This window comes from Sturnus vulgaris, chromosome 34, assembly GCF_052056855.1.
Source record: "Sturnus vulgaris isolate bStuVul1 chromosome 34, bStuVul1.hap1, whole genome shotgun sequence".
In the NCBI taxonomy this organism is placed as follows: domain Eukaryota; kingdom Metazoa; phylum Chordata; class Aves; order Passeriformes; family Sturnidae; genus Sturnus; species Sturnus vulgaris.
Genome location: NC_142276.1, coordinates 447940 through 463845, shown reverse-complemented (window position 1 = coordinate 463845; position 15906 = coordinate 447940). Strand labels below are relative to the sequence as shown.

The following is a 15906-nucleotide window of genomic DNA, read 5'->3' as shown; positions in this document are numbered from 1 at the left end:
GGGTCTCCCCCGGGCTGCGCCTGCCGAACCGGGAAAACGGAAGGGTCACAGCCGGTTCTGCTCACTGAGGAGTCGCGGCCGCCCCTTACTCCCCGTACCTTCAGCGTCTGCTGCCGCTCCTTCTCGCCTCCCGCTATCGCCACCCACAGCAGCAGCCCCAGAGCGACCGGAACAGATCCGCGGAAAAGTGCCAGCGGCCATCGCGGATCCCACGCCATCACCCCGACCTCCCCGCCACTTCCGGGACCGCTCTGGCCCGCGGGGAATAATAGAGAAGGGGGCCGGGAGGACCGGAAGTCACCCCCGCCAGCCGCCGACAATAGAGGACCGTGCTAGGAGGGCCGGAAATGCCTACCGCCACACGGAAATCATAGAGACGAAAGCCGGGAGGACCGGAAGTCGCCCCCGCCAGCCGCCGACCATAGAGAACCGTGCTAGGAGGACCGGAAATGCCTTCCGCCACACCGAAATCATAGAGACGAAGGCCGGGAGGACCGGAAGTCGCCCCCGCCAGCCGCCGACCATAGAGAACCGTGCTAGGAGGCCCGGAAATGCCTTCCGCCACACCGAAATCATAGAGACGAAGGCCGGGAGGACCGGAAGTCGCCCCCGCCAGCCGCCGACCATAGAGAACCGTGCTAGGAGGCCCGGAAATGCCTTCCGCCACACCGAAATCATAGAGACGAAGGCCGGGAGGACCGGAAGTCGCCCCCGCCAGCCGCCGACCATAGAGAACCGTGCTAGGAGGACCGGAAATGCCTTCCGCCACACCGAAATCATAGAGATGAAGGCCGGGAAGACCGGAAGTCGCCCCCGCCAGCCGCCGACCATAGAGAACCGTACTAGGATGCCCGGAAATGCCTTCCGCCACACCGAAATCATAGAGACGAAGGCCGGGAGGACCGGAAGTCGCCCCCGCCAGCCGCCGACCATAGAGAACCGTGCTAGGAGGCCCGGAAATGCCTTCCGCCACACCGAAATCATAGAGACGAAGGCCGGGAGGACCGGAAGTCGCCCCCGCCAGCCGCCGACCATAGAGAACCGTGCTAGGAGGCCCGGAAATGCTTTCCGCCACACCGAAATCATCGAGACGAAGGCCGGGAGGACCGGAAGTCGCCCCCGCCAGCCGCCGACCATAGAGAACCGTGCTAGGAGGCCCGGAAATGCCTTCCGCCACACCGAGACCATAGAGACGGCGGGGGAAGAAATCCCCCCGCCCGACCAGTATCATAGTTACGGCGGCTTAGAGGACCTAGAGTCCCCTGCCTCATTGCCTGATCGTCTTGATCGTCGGGAACGGTGTCATGGAGCGGCTGCAGCGCCGGGAGATCCCTGCCCTCAAGCCTGGACGCGCCCCTATCGAAAGAAGACCCAGATCACAGCAGTTGATAGATTTTATAACAATTTATTACAGCAGTTCATAGAGATTTTACAACAATTTATCACAGTAGTTGATAGAGATTTTATAACAATTTATAGTAGAAAATCGCCCATCCGATGCCGGCGCGATCCCCCGGCGTTCGCAGTCCTTCAGCAGGCCTTGCAATAGAGAAAACAGCCGTGAAGTAGCAGCCCCGATCGCTCCCGAGCTCCAGGACCGCGATCGCGCCTTGTCCCGGCGTGTGAGGGTGGGACCGGCGGACGCGACCGCCGGCACCGAAGACTTCGCGCCGGTCGCTGCTTTCCCTCCGTACATCACGGACTCCAGCACGAGGCAGCCGGAGCCCGCCAAGAACGGGAGGTGCCGCCCGGTGCCCCCGCGCTGTTTTAGGCCCAAACCCACCAAGAACACCGACCCCACAGCCCCCGCTTACCCAGCGCCGAAAGGGAGCTTAGTGGGGCCGCGACCCTTTTATACTCCTCTCACGTGGGCGGGGCCGCAGAGACTTCCACAAATCAAAAGCTCCGTCGCGCGGCCTCCAGCCAATGAAAACATACCTAGGGGTAAGGGGTGTCACCTTATGTACGATAAGCGAAAATTATAATGTGGGCGTGACTTTCGCGTTTTCAGCGAATCAGGATCCGCCCCTCGTGATCAGGGGCCAATGATATTCGCGAAGAGAGGTGAGCAGGTGGGGTTTAGTGACCGGAAATGCGCCGTTACCGGAAGTAACACCGGGCGTACACGTGGGGGGCGCGATGGGGATCGGGGGCAAAATCAACCGGCCCCGAACGGTGACCGTGGGGTCCCGAGGGGCCCCGAATGCGGCCTGGCGGGAGGGAGAGCCCCAGGGGTGGCGGGAGTCCCGTTCCTCACGGGGGTCCCGGTAACTGGTACCGGGGGGGGTCTGAGGATTTGGGGAGGGGGCCCCGGCAACTCCGGGACCCCCCCCCGGTGACCCCTTTGTGCCCCGCAGGAGCTGCGCAAGAAGCTTTTCAAGCGGCGGCGAGAGCTGGCGCGGGGACGGCGGCAGAAGCGGCGGTGAGCGCCTCCCCCCGTTCTTTCCCGGTGTCTCCTCGGTGTCCCCCGGTGACTGACGGGGGTGCCGTTTGTCTCCGGTGCAGGTCGGTGTCGGTCTTGTCGGTTTCTGCCCCGCTGTGGGGGAAGCGGCGGCGGAAGGAGCTGAAGCGACGGCGAGGGGCTGCCAAGAGGGGTGAGCGGGGGCGGGGACAGAGAGGACACCGGGGGTGGCACCAAGGGTGGCAATGCAGGTCTGACTCCTCCCGGGTGTCCCCAGCGCTGGAGGCGGCTGTGATCGAGGGGAAGAAACCGGAGAAGGAGACGAGGACCGGGAACGACGGCGACGTGGAGATGGCGGAGGTGGCACCAGAGTGACCCCAGTACCACCAGTGCCACCAGTTCGTTCTGCTGGGGTCACCGGGCCCTCACCGGTGTCCCCAAAATGTCACCGGTGCCCCGTCGCTGTTCCCATTGTCTGCGCCAGCTTCACCAGTTTGTCATCAACGTGTCCCCAGTGTCATCAGTCCATCTGCAATGTCCCCAGTTTGCACCAGTGTCCTCATGCCTTATTCCCAGTGTCCCCAGTCCCTGTCCTCAGCCCTCCCCAGTGTCCCCAGAAATAAACGCGCTTTTCTCTGTCCCCGTGTCTGTCCTGGGACACCCCCGGGGGACATTTTTCACGGTGTCACCGCGGGGTGGGGAGGGAGGGGCGGAACCCTCGCGCGCGGCCGCGGGGGCGGGCGGGTTTCCTGTTCTGGTCGCTCTCGGCGCATGCGCAGCCGCCCGGCCCGGCCCGGCCGCCGCCGCCGCCGCCATGTCGGCGCTGTGCGACCCCCCCGGCGCCGCCAGCCCCCCCCGGCCCCCGCTCAGGTACCGCTGGCAGCGGGGACACCCCGCGGTGGGAAAAAGAGACCCCCGGGACCCGCCCAGGGCTGGGAGAGGCGATCCTCGGAGCTGAGCCCGGCCCCTCCTCAGCGACCACCCGGCCTCCCCCTCGGTCCCCGCTTTAGGGACCCCTGGGTCTCCCCTCCCGGTTTTGTCCCCGGTTAGAGACCCCCGGGGTGGGACCCCCGGGTGCCGCCCCTTCCCGTCAGCCCCCCGGAATCCCCTAGGACCCCGGCCCGGTTCTGGGTGTCCCCCCCCCCACTCACGTAACCACTTTTTAATCTCTTCTTAACAGCATTTCGCCCTCTCCATCACCCAGGAGGCGCCACCATCCCCAAATTTCACTCCGGGAACGGTTCCTAACTGCCCCCTACCCCTTTTTAACCCCATCCTAAACCCATTTTAACCTCTATTTTAACCCGTTTTTAACCCGGTTTCCCCCCCCAGCGCTCAGGAGCTGTCGCAGGAGGTGAAGGCATTCCTGAGCGGGCTGGACCCGGTGCAAGGGACGCCGCTGTCGCCGCCCGCCCACGCCCGCTGTGCTCTGCGCCTGCTGCGCTGCCTCCCCCCGGCCCGGCACGCAGCCCTGCAGCACCTGCGCGGCCTCTTCGACGAGCAGGTGTGCTCGCACCTGCTGCAGCGTGAGGGGAACGCCCCCGCCCCCAAAGCCTCTCCGGGAGCCGAGGTGCTGCAGGAGGCTCGCCGGGCGCTGGCCGAGCTGGTGGCTGCCAACCCGCGGGCGTGGGCGCCCGGCGTGGCCGCCTGGGCCAGCGAGCTGATGGGGCAGCTGAGCAGCAAATACGCGGGCAGGCCCGGGGTGCCGCCCGCCGCCAGCCTCAACGAGCTGCTGCAGCTCTGGATGTCGTGCCCGGCCACCAGGGCGCTGCTGGACATCTACAGCCAGTGCCTGGCCGCCATGGTGGGCAGCTGCCCCGACGCCTGCGTGGACGCGCTGCTGGACACGTCGGTGCAGCACTCGCCGCATTTCGACTGGGTAGTGGCCCACGTGGGCTCCTCCTTCCCGGGAACCATCATCAGCAGGGTGCTGTCGTGCGGCCTCAAGGATTTCTGCGCCCACGGGGGCGGCGAGGCGGTGGCTGCGGGCACGGCCGGGGACAAGCGCGTCCCCAAGATCGCGTCCGTGGTCGGCATCCTGGGCCACCTGGCCTCGCGCCACGCCGGCAGCATCAAGCAGGAGCTGCTGAGGATGTTCCACGAGAGCCTGGGCTCATCCCGAGAGCACCACAAAGCCACGGTGCCCTTCCTGCTGCAGCTGGCCCTGATGTCTCCCACCCTGCTGGCCACCGTGTCCCCGGAGCTGGTGGACTCGCTGAAGCCGCCGGTGCTGAACCAGCTGCACCAGCACTTCTCAACCGTGCCCAGGGACGAGCTGGAGGGCGTGGTGGGCGTGGTGGTTCACCTGCTGTGCCACACCTCGGCCGGCGCGCTGCGGACGCTGCGCTTCCTGCTGGCCACGGCCGCTCCCGCCTCGGTCATCACGGCTCCGGGCCCGGCGCTGCACGAGGGCGTCCGCGAGGCCTGCGAGCGCCTGCTGCAGCTGCTGCTGCTGCACCTGCAGAAACTGGTGCACGGCCGCGGCTCTGCCAGCCTGGCCGAGTGCCCGGCGCGCCCGGTGCCGTTCCTGGAGGCGCTGCGGCCGCACGTGCGTGAGCTGTGCCTGGACACGCTGCGGCTGGAGCGCAAGCGCTGCCTGTGGCAGCACCAGCTGCTGGCGCTGCTGGCCGTGCACTCGGCGCCGCACGGCGCGGCCGAGGCGCTTTTCTTCCTGCTGGCGCTGGCCAGGACGCCCGAGGAGCTGGCGCTGGCGCCGCAGCTGCACGCGGGGCTGCGGGCGGTGCTGCCCGACCCCCTGCCCGCCGCCGTGGCCGCGGCCGTGGCGCAGATCCACGCCGGCCGCCTGCCCGAGCCGCAGCTGGCGCAGCTCCTGCGCAACCTGGCGCTGCTGCTGCAGCACCGGGACGGCGACGGCGACACCGGGGAGCCGGCGCTGGGCGCGGCGCTGGCGCGGCACCTCCCGGACCTGGCTCAGCTGCTGTTGCACCCGCGGGCCGAGGTGGCCGAGGCCGCTTGCCGCCTGCTGGCCGCTTGCCCGCTGCCCCGGGCGCTGCCTCCGGCTCACCTGCTGCCGGCCGTGCGTGCGGCCGTGCGCCGATTCTTCGCGGGGCTGTGGCTCGGCGACGCGGCCGCGCTGGCCCCCGGCGTGCGGCTGCTGGCCCGGCTCAGCGCCGTCAGCCCCGCGGCCGCCAAGGCCGTGCTGGCCCAGCTGGTGGAGGGGGCTCTGGGCGGCCGCAACGCCGAGCTCTTCGGGGGCACGGCGGAGCCGCCCGGGCACGAGGCCGCTCCGGTGCCGCCCGCGGTATCGCTGCTGGACACCAACCAGCGCTTCACCGCCGGCCTCAACACCTCGGGCGGCGTCTGGTCCGTGTTCCACGCCGGCGTCATCGGCCGCGGGCTGAAGCCGGTGGCCGACGGGGGCCAGCGCAGCCCCGAGGAGCTGAGCCGCAACACCCAGACCTTCCTGAGCCTGGTGCTGCGCTGCTGCCGCGGCTCCGGCCCTGCCATCGGTGCCGAGGCCGCCAAGGCGGTGGCGGCGGCGCTGGTGGAGGCCGTGTGCCCCGAGGCTGCCGGCGCCGAGCTGGCCTGGCCGCCCGAGGAGCTGGCCCGGGCCACGGTGGAGCGGGACCTGCGCATCCTGCGGCGATTCCGCCAGCACCCGCTGCTCTTCCCTCTGCTGCGCCTGGTAGCCGGCGGCCACCCCGCCCTGTGCTACTGCTCCGTGCTGCTGCGGGGGCTGCTGGCCAGCTTGGTGGCCCATTGGGACGCGTGCCGGGCCAGCAGCACGGTGGCTTCTCCGTGGCACCTGCGGGCGTCGTGCGCTCTGGTGGCTCTGCTGGCCGAGGGCTCGCTGCTGCCACCCGTCCTGGGGAACATGCATGAGCTGTTCCCAGAGCTGGCCCCCTTCGAGGTGCACCTGCTGCTGCTCAGTGTTTGGGGTTACCTGCGAGAGAACAGCCCCCTGCCCCAGAAATTCACCTTCCAGCCCGAGCTGGGCGTGTTCCGCAGGGATTTCGGGCGCGACGGAGACGTGGGGAAGCACCTGGCGGTGCTGCACAGCGTCCTGCACAGGAACATCCACAGGCTGGGGTTGCTGGCCGGGAGGTTTTACCCGTGAGAGGCTCCTGGAGGGGGGAATTGGGTTGTAGGAGACTCTGGGAGGCCAAAATTTGGGGTTTGGGAGATCCCCCACAGTGGGCTTTTTGGGGTTTGGTGTGAGGGGTTTGGGGTTGGTGGAGGTTGAAGGAGGTGCTGGAAATTCAGATTTGTAATAAAATGGAACAGAAAGGAGGAGAAGGGTGTGGAGTGTGGGGGTGGGGGGATTTGGGAAGGTCTGGAGGTGCCCGGGAGGTTCTTGGGGGTGTCTGAGAGGGTTGGGATGGGGTTTGGGGGACAGTTGCGGGGGTCCCAGGGGAGCTTTGGGTCTCTCAGGAGGGTCTGGGGGTGTCCAGGGGGATCTGAGGTTGCTGGAGATGGGGGGGGGGGGGTGTTTAGAGGGGTTTTTAGGCGTTTGGGGTGTCTTGTGGGATCTCAGGAGGGTCTGGGGGTGTTTTGAGGGGTCTCGGGGGGCGTCTGGGGATGTCCAAGGGCACTGCTTAAGGTATCTGGATGGGTTGGGAGGGGGTTTGGGGAAAGGCTTGGGGCGTCCCACGGCCTTTGGGATGCCTGGGAGGGTCCCACGGGTGTTTTGGGGGGTCCCGAGGGTTCTTCAGGGGCTCCTGGGGCTGTTTGGGGGTCCCGGGGAGCTCCTGGGCTCCGCCTTGTCAATCCCCGCCTGACCCCGCCCATCGCTCCCAACCGACCAATCACAGCCCTCCCTCGGGCCGTGGTTCCCCTGCCTCGCTCAGCGCCGCGCCGTTGTCGGTGGGCGGGGCCTCGCGCGTCCAGCGGCCAATCAGCGCGGCGCTCGTTGGCGGGAAACGTCACTTCCGGCGGCAGCGGGAGCGGCGGCCCGAGGATGTTTTACCACGTGAGCGGCACCGGGGGTCACGTGGGGCACCGGGAGGGTCACGTGTCACACCGGGAGGGGTCCTGGTGTCCCCTTGGGGAGTCCTGAGGGTGTCCCCGCCCTTGGGGACGCTCCTGGTGGGGTCCCGGTTGGGTCCCGGTACCTCTCGGTGACTCCTGGTGCCCTCAGATCTCCCTGGAGCACGAGATCCTCCTGCACCCCCGGTACTTCGGGCCCAACCTGCTCAACACCGTCAAACAGAAACTCTTCACCGAGGTGGAGGGGACCTGCACCGGGAAGTGAGCGGGGGGCACCGGGGGGGACTGGAACGGCCCAAAAGACCCCCGGGAACCCCGACATCCCTCCCTGAGACACCTCCGGGACGCCCGAATCCATTCCGAGACCCCCAGGATAATCCGGGACCCCCAAATATCCTCAAATCCATCCCAAAATGCGCGTGAAACCCCCCCAAAATAACCCCAGCCCTCCCCTAAACCCTCTTGAGACACCTCCAAACCCTCCCCAAAAAAACCAAAAACCCCAAAACACACCCAGGACCCCCAGAAACCCCCAAAACACATCCAGGAGCTCCCAAACCATCCCAAATAAAACCCCGTGCCCAGGTACGGGTTCGTCATCGCCGTCACCACCATCGACAACATCGGAGCCGGGGTGATCCAGCCCGGGCGCGGCTTCGTTCTCTACCCCGTGCGCTACAAGGCCATCGTGTTCCGGCCCTTCAAGGGGGAGGTGGTGGACGCCGTGGTCACCCAGGTCAACAAGGTGACAATTCTGGTGCCCTCAGGGGGTTCTGGGGTCCCCCAGGTGGTCAGGGTGAGGGTTTAGCAGGTCCTGAGGTCACCTGGGTGACAGTTCTTAGGGATCTGGTGTCACTCGTGTCATCAAGGTGACAATTTTGGGAGTGCTGAGGTTACCTGGGGGGCCCAGGGTTACAGTTTTGGGTGTCCTTGTCCTGAGGGTCTGCAGGGCCCTGACCCCCCCCCTTTTCCTGCCTTTCGTCATCCTTTTTTTTGTCTCTTTTTCCCTCGTTTTTCCCCAGGTTGGGCTGTTCACTGAGATCGGGCCCATGTCCTGCTTCATCTCTCGCCACGTGAGGGGGGGACACCCCAAAAATATTACAGGGGGAGGGGTGAGGACCCCAAAATCCCCTTTGGGGGATCCCCCTGACCCCTTCAAGCCTCCCCAACCCCCCCCTTGTCCCCCCAGTCCATCCCCTCGGAGATGGAATTCGACCCCAACTCCAACCCCCCCTGCTACAAAACCGTGGACGAGGTGAGTTTGGGGGGTCCAGGGGGGGTCCCCGATGTCTCCAAGGTCCCTTCCCCCACCGGGGGGTCCCCAGGGCACCCGTCCAACGTCCCCTCCCCCGCCCAGGACATCGTGATTCAGCAGGACGACGAAATTCGGCTGAAGATCGTGGGGACCCGCGTGGACAAGAACGACATCGTCAGTGGAGGGCCCGGATTTGAGAGGGAACCCCGAGTTTTGGGGAGAAAATCCTGACATTTTCAGAGAAATATTGAAATTTGGGGAGGAATTCTGAAATTTGGGAGGGAAAATCCTTTAATTTGGGGGGAAATCCTAAACGCTGGGGGAAAATTTTCAGTTTTGGTGGGTCTCCAGTTGGGGGGGGTGGGGCAGGTGAGCCCTTCCCCCTCCCGCTGACCCTCCCCATTCCGTCCTCCACAGTTCGCCATTGGCTCCTTGATGGACGATTACCTGGGTGAGTTTTGGGGGTCTCGGGGTTTTTTTGGGGGGTCCCGGGGGGGGTGGTTTTGGGTGTGGGGACTCCCTGGGGAATTTGGGAGGGGTATTGGGGGGATCCCTCATCCCTTCTCCTTCTCCCCCCAGGCCTTGTCAGTTGAGCACGAGCAGCACCCGGGATTCCTCTCCAGTTGGGTCCTCCCAAATTTTGGGATGCCCCTCCCCAAAATTTGGGTTCTGGCGGCAGGGCCACCTGTAGAGCTGGTGGGCTCTGCTTTTCCCCTCCAAATTCCCAATAAAAGCCGTATTGACCATTTTCAAACTTTCTCGCTTGTTTTGAGGGGGTCCAGGAATTTGGGGGAGTGTCTTTTCCTCCCGGGGCCCACACGCCAAAATTGCCGCTTTAAGGCGGCATCGCTCCTTTAAGTGCACGCCCCCGTTTCCACGGCAACCGCCCCGTTCGGTACTTTACGTCGCCGCGCGCCACTGCCGCGCTGTTTCCCCCCCCCTTCCGCGCTTTGCGGCCGCAGCCCGGCCTTCTCTCCGAGCTCTCCAAGATGGCGGTGTCCGGGGTAAGCGCGGTCGCCGCAGCCATCCGCCGCCATCCTCCTTCCCCCGCGGCCCCCTCACCTCCCCTCCGCCACCGGGAGAGCCGCGGGGCTCCGGGGACGTGGCCCGACCGGGTTGGGAGGCGCGGGGATGCTCCAGGAGCCGCGGATGGCGGCAGGAAGGGAGCGGGGGGGGGGGGGTCCCTGAGGGGAGCTGAGGTTGGAGCGCGGGGTGGGCCCGGAGGGGGAGGGGGGGCTGGGGGTGACGTCCCCCCCCCCCCCTCGTGTGGCGGGGGTTCGTGTCACACCTTTGGGTCACACACTTCGGGGACCCCCCTGAGTCCAATTCCACCAGACCCTGCCCAATAACCCCATAACCCGCTCGGGTTTCACGGCCCCAGTTCCTGCGACCGCCCCGGATCGGGACCCCCTGTGCCCCCCATGCCCCCGCAGTGTCCCCAACTTTTAGGGGATAAAAATCCCAAATTCCCCTAAAGTCCTGCCCGGCTCCCCCAAACCCCAGACGGGTTTCAAAGCCCAAATCCCTGTGGGACCCAACTTTGAATCCCCTAACTGGGACCCTTTGTCCCCCCGGTGCCTCCCGCTTCCCCCACAGCCTTGGGGACATTTCGGGGACTCCCTATCCCAATTCCTTCGACAACTCGGGGGGGATTTAAAACCCCAAATTCCTCGAGCGTTCCGCTCCGGGTGCTTTTGGGCTCGCTCTTTTGGGGACCCCCTGTGCCCCCGCAGTGCCGCGGATTTCTGGGGACATTTGGGGACACTCGGGGTGCGCTGTCCCCCCCAGACCCTGTACACGTACCCCGAGAACTGGCGCGCCTTCAAGGCTCTCATCGCCGCCCAGTACTCGGGCGCTCGGATCCGCGTCCTCTCGGGGCCGCCCCAGTTCCACTTCGGCCACACCAACCGCACCCCGCAGTTCCTGCAGAAGTTCCCGCTCGGCAAGGTGGGTTCCGACCCTAAAACCCCAAAATTTGGTATTTGCGGTTGCAGAGAATTTTAGGGCTTGGGGTTCTACCCCTGGTACCCCGAAAACGGAGATTTTGAGATGGGATTTGGGCGAAATCTCGGGTGGGGTTTTTCTGGAATTTGGGGTGGAGGATTTGGAGCTTTTTGGGGTTTAGGGTTTTTGGGGAGTTTGAGGTGGGGATTTGAGGTTTTTGGGGTGGGAACTGAAAGTTTTGGGGTTTTGGGGAGGGTTTCAACTCGAATTTCCCCATCTCAGGTTCCGGCGTTCGAGGGGGATGACGGATTCTGCGTCTTCGAGAGCAACGCCATCGCCTACTATGGTGGGGGGCAATTAGCCTGATTAGGCCATTAATTAGCTCTCTTTCGATCTTAATTCGGTTTAGTTCTCTTGACTAATTACCAACCTAATGAACTAACCCTTTCGTGCTCATCTTGATACCTTGTTAATGATCTCTCTTTGCTCATTAACGACTCCCCCTGCCCCTGAAAGAGTCCCTCCCCTAGTTAACGACCCTGCTGGCTTATTAATTATTCTCCTGGCTAATTAATTAACCCTTTCCCCCCCGCAGCTCCAACTTCATTGCTCCAGTCCCCCCAGAACGAGCGTCCCTTGTCCCTTAAGAAGTGCTCCTGCCTTTTAACCAGGTTTCCGTCTACTTAATGACCCCCTTGGCTGATTAATGATCCCCTAGGATAATTAGTGATCCTCTTGGCTAATTGATTAACCCTTTTTTTTTTCTCTCGGTAAACTCAGAATTTGAAGAGTTCACAACTGTGATTCTCCCACTTAACGGGGTTCTTTGCCCCTTAATGTGTCTCTTACCTAATTAATGAGTCCCCTGGCTAAGTAACGACCCTGCTGGCTAATGAATTAACCCTTCCCTGCCCGCACTGAGTATGGAGGAGCTGCAGGGCAGCACTGACTTCATCACTCCCATCCCCCTTTAATGACCTCCCCTTGCCCATTAAGGACTCCCCTGATCCTTAACGAGCCCCTGCCCTCATTAACGGCTCTGCTGGCTAATTAGTGACCCTTCCCTGCCCGCAGTGAGCACGGAGGAGCTGCGGGGCAGCACCCCCGAGGCAGCAGCAGCAGTGCTGCAGTGGGTGAACTTCGCTGACAGCGACGTGGTGCCCCCGGCCAGCACCTGGGTGTTCCCAACGCTGGGAATCCTGCACTACAACAAACAGGTCTGGAGGCCACGGGGATGGGCGATTTGGGGGAATTTTGGGGCGGTGTTTGGAGAATTTTGGGGGGATTTGTTCAGGATGTTTGGGGATTTTTCAGGAATTTTTTGGGGATCTTTTTGGGAATTCTTTCATGAGTTTGGGGGGGATTTTTTTCATGAATTTTTTGGTATTTTTGCAGGACTTGGAGGGATTTTTTTGAGAATTTTTCAGGAATTTTTGGCATAACTTCGGGATTTTTTGGGGGGTGCTTTTGGGAGTTGTGGGGAATGCTTGGGGGATTTTTGAGATTTTTTTTGGGTGGGCCTGGGAGGGCATTTGAGGGGTTGTTTTTTTGGGAGGGTCAGGGGTGGTTTTGGGGTCCCTTCCCTAGGTTTGAGGTTTCTCTCCCCAATTTCGGGTCCGTGTCCCACCAGGCCACCGAGGTGGCGAAGGAGGAGGTGCGGAGGGTGCTGGGGGTCCTGGACGGGCACCTGAAAACCAGAACCTTCCTGGTGGGGGAGAGGGTGAGCCTGGCCGACATCAGCCTGGTGTGCGCCCTGCTGTGGCTCTACAAACAGGTACGGGGCACCTGGGCACACCTGGGTACACCTGGGTACAGGTACAGCACACCTGGGCTTGGATTCAGGGGGGTTGGGATTTATTTTGGGGTGCCAGGGAGGTTTTTTCCGGATCCTCGAGGGGTTTAGGGGTGTCCCAGTGGGATTTGCTGGGATTCCAGGTGTGTGCCAGGTACATTTTGGGGTAGCTCTCACCCCCAGGCACTGAACCCCGCGTTCCGGGGGGGAGGGGGGGTTTATTTGGGGTCCCAGGTGTATTTTTGGGGTGTCTCAGGTGTATTTAGGGTCTCTCTCTCCACCCCCAGGTGCTGGACCCCGCATTCCGGGGCCCCTTTGGGAACGTGAATCGTTGGTTCCTCACCTGCCTGAACCAGCCCCAGTTCAAGGCTGTGCTGGGGGAGGTGCAGCTCTGCCAGAGGATGGCGCAGTTCGACGGTGAGGGCACACCTGGGCACACCTGGGGAGGTGGGGGACTGGAAAAAGGAAATTGCAGGGCCATTTCGAAAGCAAAGGAAAGAAATTTGGGGGTTTTTCCAAAAGAAAAATAAAGGCAATTTTTTTGTATATTAGGAGGATTTTAAGAGATTTTATTGAGCTTTAAAATAAGCACTAAAGACAAATGTCACGGGAATTTTAAAAAATATTTTTTTGAGGTAAAAAAGCAGAAAAAAAGACAAATTTTCAGGCAGTCTCTTAAAATTAAAAATCCCCAAATTAACCCCGAATTTTGTGGGACAAAAGCCAAGAAGTTTGCGGAGAGCCAGGCCCGGAAGGAGAAGGAGCCCCCCAAGAAGGAGAAGGAGCCCCCCAAGAAGGAGAAGCCCCCAAAAAAGGAGGAGAAGCGGCCGGAGCCCGACGAGGACCTGGACGAGTGCGAGCAGGTCCTGGCAGCTGAGCCCAAAGCCAAGGACCCCTTTGCTCACCTGCCCAAGAGGTGGGGACACACCTGGTGGGGGGGGGGGGGGTTTGGGGTCACTCTGGGGGTCACTGTCTGTCGTTCTGTCCCCAGCCCCTTCGTCCTGGACGAGTTCAAGCGCAAATACTCCAACGAGGACACGCTGGGGGTGGCCCTGCCCCATTTTTGGGAGCACTTTGACCCGCAGGGCTGGTCCCTGTGGTACTGCCAGTACCGGTACCCCGAGGAGCTGAGCCAGACCTTCATGAGCTGCAACCTCATCACCGGTGAGAGCCTTCATCCCCATCATCCTCACCTTCATCCTCCTCGCTGCCATCCCTGTCCGTGTCCCTGCTGTCACCTCATCCCTGTCCTTGTCCTTCCCTGCCCCCAGACCTTCATCATCCTCTTCATCCTTCTTTCCCTCTCTTTTCCCTCTCCCCTTTTTTCCTTTCCTTCTTCCCTCTTTTTTTCCTGCTGTTTCCCCCTTGCTTTTTCTCCTTTTCCTGGTTTTTCTCTGTTTTCTTTCAATTTTCCCTTTTCCCATTTCCCTCTTTCTGTTTTCTCTCCCTTCATTCTTCTGTATGCCTTCTCTTTCAATTTTTCCTTCCTTTTTCCTCTCCCTTTTCTTCCTCTTTTCTCCCATTCCTTTTCTTTCTTTTTCTGTTTTCTCTCCTTTATCTCTCTGTTTTTACCTCTCCCACTATCTGCCCTGGTCTCTTTTGTCTCTGTTTCCCATGGTTTTTTCCCGTTTTCTCCCTGTTCCCAGGGATGTTCCAACGCCTGGACAAGCTGAGGAAGAACGCCTTCGCCTCGGTGGTGCTGTTTGGCAGCGACCACGACAGCAGCATCTCGGGGGTCTGGGTCATGAGGGGGCAGGAGCTGGCCTTCACGGTGAGAGAATTCCCAAAAAATTCCCCAAATATTCCAAAAACATCATAGGGGGGAGGCGTTTAAGGGGACAAGATCCCCAAAATCCCTAAGAAAATGTGGTTTTATTCTGCCGTTTTCACAGGAAATCTGTTTGGTTTTTTTGTCCTTTTTCCCATTTTTCCCGTTTTTCCCGTTTTTCCCCCCGTTTTCCCCAGCTGTGCCCGGACTGGCAGGTGGATTACGAGTCTTACACCTGGCGCAAGTTGGACCCTGACAGCGCCGAGTGCCGGACGCTGGTGACGGAATATTTCATGTGGGAGGGGAAATTCCAGCACGTGGGGAAACCCTTCAACCAGGGCAAGATCTTCAAGTGAATTTGGGCTCAAATCCCGGGATTTTGGGGACTGAAATCCCAGGACTTCGAGGCCCTCCGGTTCTCCAGCCCCGATCCAATAAAAAAAAAGCTTCGGACAGGAGAAGAGTTTGGAGTAGTTTGGGGAATTTTGGGATTATTTTTGGGGGGGGCGGGGGTTGGGGGTCCAGGAATATTCCAGGCGGGATTTGGGGACATGCCAGGGGGGGAACTTTGGGAGTCCTGGGGTGATCTCAGCCCCACTTCCCCCAGAAATCTTGAATACCGAAATTTTAGGGTTTCATCAGCCCCAAATTCCGGGCCAAAAAATTGGGGAATTGGGCGGGAATAACCCCGGAATCCCCCCCGGGGGAGGGGCCGATCCCAGTATAAACCAGTGTAAACCAGTAACTGCCACCAAAACGAGATTGGGCCCCCCCCCCCCCCCCATTTCCTTCCTGGGCTTCCCCTCCCCCCCCCCGGACAGCGCCAGATGTGGCCTCGCCCCTCCCCACCCCGCGGCCACATCTGGATCCAGTTTGGCTCCGCTCACTCCCAGTTTATCCCAGTCCAGTCCCAGTTTATCCCAGATCGGTCCCAATCCAGTCCCAGTTCCTCTCAGTTCAGTCTCAGTTTATCCCAGTTTAGTCCCGGTTTATCCCAATTTGGTCGCAGTTTATCCCAGTCCGGTCCCAGTTTATCCCAGTCCAGTCCCAGTTTATCCCAGTCCAGTGCCCGTTTCCGCCTTTCCGCGGCCGCGCCCTCCTGAGTCACCCCCGGGCGGGGACAGCGGCCCCCCCTCCCCCCCCATTGTCCCCAACCCCCCCGGGTGTCCCCGATGTCCCCTCCCCCCCTTTGTCCTCCCCGGGGCCGAATTGCGCGGGGGGTGACAAAGGGGAAACGGGGGACACCTGGCACTGCCCGGGGGGGACAGGGGGACACCTGGCCCAGGTGTGGCCCAGGTGTGGCGGTGCCAGGGAATCCCGCGGCGCCGCCAGGCGGGGCCACCCAGGTGCCACCAGCGGGCAGTGCCACACCCGGTGCCACCGGCTGTCACCTCAGGGCCACGCCCGGCTGTCGCCAGGTGCCCCTGGGCTGTGCCACCACCTGTGGCACCTCCCAGGTGCAACCAAATGTCCCTGGGCAGTGCCACCGTGAGCTGGCACCGCCAAAGTGCCACCAGCCTGTCCCCGGCGCTGTCCCCTCCCCGTCCCGCGGCTCTCCAGGACTCCCAGGATTTCGGGAATTCGGGGGTTTCCCCCTCTCTGCCCCCCCCACACCCCCCTGTGACCCCCCCCTTTGTCGCCCACGTGTCCCCTGGCCCTGCCCCCCCCGCCCCCCCCTGCCGGTGGCCCCGGGCCAGCGCGGAATCCCAAACATCCCAAAATCCCAAACATCCCCCCCCGCCCATCCCGCGCGGGGGGGGGCGGGGCCGCGCCCTCCCCTCCCCCTCCCACCGCTCCGG

The 15906-nt window shown here is 62.6% G+C and overlaps 5 protein-coding genes and 1 non-coding gene across 7 annotated transcripts; 4 read left to right on the top strand and 2 right to left on the bottom strand.

Moving 5' to 3' along the window:
• On the bottom strand, positions 1-340 carry UQCC3 (ubiquinol-cytochrome c reductase complex assembly factor 3; the record flags this gene model as incomplete). The annotated part of the gene is given in 2 exon segments (XM_014893021.2): positions 1-20; positions 99-340. Coding segments are annotated over 2 exon segments (140 nt in total), but the record flags the coding sequence as incomplete, so codon positions are not given.
• Positions 341-1608: 1268 nt separating this feature from the next.
• LOC148220600 (small nucleolar RNA SNORA57) lies at positions 1609-1742 on the bottom strand. The gene has a single exon (XR_015798730.1). It is a non-coding gene; the product is annotated as a small nucleolar RNA SNORA57 (small nucleolar RNA).
• Positions 1743-2090: 348 nt separating this feature from the next.
• Positions 2091-3041, top strand: C34H11orf98 (chromosome 34 C11orf98 homolog). Its single transcript, XM_088155088.1, has 4 exons — positions 2091-2175; positions 2358-2422; positions 2506-2594; positions 2679-3041. The coding sequence occupies exons 1-4, from the start codon at positions 2140-2142 to the stop codon at positions 2774-2776; spliced, it is 288 nt and encodes a 95-aa protein (XP_088011214.1). The 5' UTR covers positions 2091-2139; the 3' UTR covers positions 2777-3041.
• A 114-nt stretch (positions 3042-3155) lies between these two features.
• INTS5 (integrator complex subunit 5) lies at positions 3156-6652 on the top strand. Its single transcript, XM_014893053.2, has 2 exons — positions 3156-3271; positions 3734-6652. The coding sequence occupies exons 1-2, from the start codon at positions 3216-3218 to the stop codon at positions 6477-6479; spliced, it is 2802 nt and encodes a 933-aa protein (XP_014748539.1). The 5' UTR covers positions 3156-3215; the 3' UTR covers positions 6480-6652.
• Positions 6653-7181: 529 nt separating this feature from the next.
• Positions 7182-9357, top strand: POLR2G (RNA polymerase II subunit G). 2 transcript variants are annotated; one of them, XM_014893044.2, is made up of 8 exons: positions 7183-7331; positions 7500-7609; positions 7934-8093; positions 8371-8421; positions 8538-8603; positions 8706-8777; positions 9021-9054; positions 9183-9357. In XM_014893044.2, exons 1-8 carry the CDS (start codon positions 7320-7322, stop codon positions 9194-9196), a joined length of 519 nt encoding a protein of 172 aa, XP_014748530.1. In that variant the 5' UTR covers positions 7183-7319; the 3' UTR covers positions 9197-9357. The 2 variants fall into 2 exon arrangements, with proteins under 2 accessions (XP_088011213.1, XP_014748530.1); XM_088155087.1 differs by lacking the exons at positions 9021-9054; positions 9183-9357 and having other exon boundaries at positions 7182-7331; positions 8706-8974.
• Positions 9358-9495: 138 nt separating this feature from the next.
• Positions 9496-14565, top strand: EEF1G (eukaryotic translation elongation factor 1 gamma). Its single transcript, XM_014893055.2, has 10 exons — positions 9496-9607; positions 10392-10550; positions 10830-10893; positions 11622-11764; positions 12178-12321; positions 12627-12756; positions 13063-13255; positions 13331-13503; positions 13986-14110; positions 14305-14565. The coding sequence occupies exons 1-10, from the start codon at positions 9593-9595 to the stop codon at positions 14461-14463; spliced, it is 1305 nt and encodes a 434-aa protein (XP_014748541.1). The 5' UTR covers positions 9496-9592; the 3' UTR covers positions 14464-14565.
• The last annotated feature ends 1341 nt before the right edge of the window (positions 14566-15906 follow it).

Excerpts from the sequence above, each read along its gene's own strand:
- C34H11orf98 (XM_088155088.1), top strand. The coding sequence starts at position 2,140 with ATGGGGATCGGGGGCAAAATCAACCGGCCCCGAACG. Across the intron at positions 2,176-2,357 it reads AAATCAACCGGCCCCGAACG|GAGCTGCGCAAGAAGCTTTT; the intron begins GTGACCGTGGGG and ends TGTGCCCCGCAG. Across the intron at positions 2,423-2,505 it reads GGACGGCGGCAGAAGCGGCG|GTCGGTGTCGGTCTTGTCGG; the intron begins GTGAGCGCCTCC and ends TCTCCGGTGCAG.
- POLR2G (XM_088155087.1), top strand. Across the intron at positions 7,610-7,933 it reads GAGGGGACCTGCACCGGGAA|GTACGGGTTCGTCATCGCCG; the intron begins GTGAGCGGGGGG and ends CCCCGTGCCCAG. Across the intron at positions 8,604-8,705 it reads GCTACAAAACCGTGGACGAG|GACATCGTGATTCAGCAGGA; the intron begins GTGAGTTTGGGG and ends TCCCCCGCCCAG.
- INTS5 (XM_014893053.2), top strand. The coding sequence starts at position 3,216 with ATGTCGGCGCTGTGCGACCCCCCCGGCGCCGCCAGCCCCCCCCGGCCC. Across the intron at positions 3,272-3,733 it reads CCCCCCCGGCCCCCGCTCAG|CGCTCAGGAGCTGTCGCAGG; the intron begins GTACCGCTGGCA and ends TTCCCCCCCCAG.
- EEF1G (XM_014893055.2), top strand. Across the intron at positions 11,765-12,177 it reads TCCTGCACTACAACAAACAG|GCCACCGAGGTGGCGAAGGA; the intron begins GTCTGGAGGCCA and ends GTGTCCCACCAG. Across the intron at positions 13,256-13,330 it reads TTTGCTCACCTGCCCAAGAG|CCCCTTCGTCCTGGACGAGT; the intron begins GTGGGGACACAC and ends TTCTGTCCCCAG.